Source organism: Lepidothrix coronata, unplaced genomic scaffold (genome assembly GCF_001604755.1).
Source record: "Lepidothrix coronata isolate B3197 unplaced genomic scaffold, Lepidothrix_coronata-1.0 Scaffold896, whole genome shotgun sequence".
Classification (NCBI taxonomy): Eukaryota; Metazoa; Chordata; class Aves; order Passeriformes; family Pipridae; genus Lepidothrix; species Lepidothrix coronata.
In genome coordinates, this window is record NW_016691076.1 from 2,563 (window position 1) to 4,387 (window position 1,825).

At 55.1% G+C, this 1,825-nt stretch overlaps 1 protein-coding gene across 1 annotated transcript in view; it reads left to right on the forward strand.

Moving 5' to 3' along the window:
* LOC108510439 (integrin alpha-X-like) overlaps positions 1-283 on the forward strand; it is a gene marked incomplete at its 3' end in the record, with an annotated part of 2,839 nt that extends 2,556 nt beyond the window's left edge. Inside the window, exon 4 of the mRNA XM_017840117.1 lies at positions 99-283. Within this exon, the coding sequence (XP_017695606.1) occupies positions 99-283 (185 nt within the window). The remainder of the gene's footprint in view (positions 1-98) is intronic.
* Between the last annotated feature and the right edge of the window lie 1,542 nt (positions 284-1,825).

Genomic DNA, 1,825 nt, shown 5'->3' on the forward strand with positions numbered 1-1,825 from the left:
GTGACCCCACAGGGGTCGTGGGGACACCGGGGACACCTCAAGGGTCCTGGGGACGTCAGGGACACCCCCGTGGACCCCACCCCTCTCCCCCCCCCCAGGGAGAGGCTGTTCCGGGCGGAGCGAGGGGCGCGGGGCGGGGCCTCCAAGGTGCTCATCGTGGTCACGGACGGCAAGAAGTACGGGGACAAGCTGGAGTACCGGGACGTCATCCCGCTGGCCGACAGCATGGCCGTCACCCGCTACGCCATCGGGGTGAGGGGCCGGACACACGTCTCCACCCCCGGCTTCTCTAACTCCAAATCTCCACCCCCAACTTCTCCATCCATCCAACTTCTCCAACCCCAACTTCTCCAACCCCAACTTCTCCAACCCCAACTTCTCCAACCCCAACTTCTCCATCCTCAACTTCTCCAACCCCAACTTCTCCATCCCTCCAACGTCTCCAACCCCAACGTCTCCATCCATCCAACGTCTCCATCCCCAACATCTCCATCCATCCAATGTCTCCATCCATCCATCCATCCATCCAACATCTCCAACCCCAACTTCTCCAACCCCAACGTCTCCATCCATCCAACGTCTCCATCCATCCAACTTCTTCATCCCCAACATCTCCAACCCCAACTTCTCCATCCATCCAACGTCTCCATCCCCAACTTCTCCATCCATCCAACGTCTCCATCCATCTCCATCCATCCGTCCATCCCCATCCATCCAACATCTCCAACTCCAACATCTCCATCCCCAACTCATCCATCCGTCCTTCCGTCCATCCGTCCATCCCCAACTTCTCCATCCCAAACATCTCCATCCATCCAACTTCTCCAACCCCAGCATTTCCATCCCCAACTTCTCCATCCCTGATGTCTCCATCTCCAACTTCTCCATCCCCAACGCCTCCATCCATCCCCATCTCCACCCCCAATGACTCCGTCCCCGTCTCCAACCCCAACTTCTCCAACCCCAGCTTCTCCATCCATCCAACATCTCCATCCATCCCCAACGTCTCCATCCATCCTCATCCATCCAACATCTCCAACCTCAACATCTCCATCCATCCATCCCTCCATCCATCCATCCATCCATCCAACATCTCCAACCCCAACTTCTCCAACCCCAACGTCTCCATCCATCCAACGTCTCCATCCCCAACATCTCCATCCATCCCTCCATCTGTCTATCTCCGTCCATCCACCATCTCCATCCATCCATCTGTCCTGAACATCTGCATCCCAAAACATCTCCATCCAACCTCAACTTCTCCATCCATCCATCCATCCATCCCCAACTTCTCCATCCCAAACATCTCCATCCATCTCCATCCATCCAACATCTCCATCGATCCCCAACCATCCAATGTCTCCAACCCCAGCACCTCCATCCCTCCATCCATCCATCCACCCCCAACTTCTCCATCCCAAACATCTCCATCCATCCATCCATCCGTCCTGAACATCTGCATCCCAAAACATCTCCATCCAACCTCAACTTCTCCATCCATCCATCCATCCATCCATCCCTCCATCCCCAACTTCTCCATCCCAAACATCTCCATCCATCTCCATCCATCCATCTCCATCCCAAACATCTCCATCCAACCCCAACTTCTCCATCCATCCATCCATCCCTCCATCCATCCATCCTTCCATCCATCCCTCCATCCATCCATCCATCCCCAACTTCTCCATCCCAAACATCTCCATCCAACCTCAACTTCTCCATCCATCCATCCATCCCCAACTTCTCCATCCCAAACATCTCCATCCAACCTCAACTTCTCCATCCATCCATCCATCCCCAACTTCTCCATCCCAAACATCTCCAT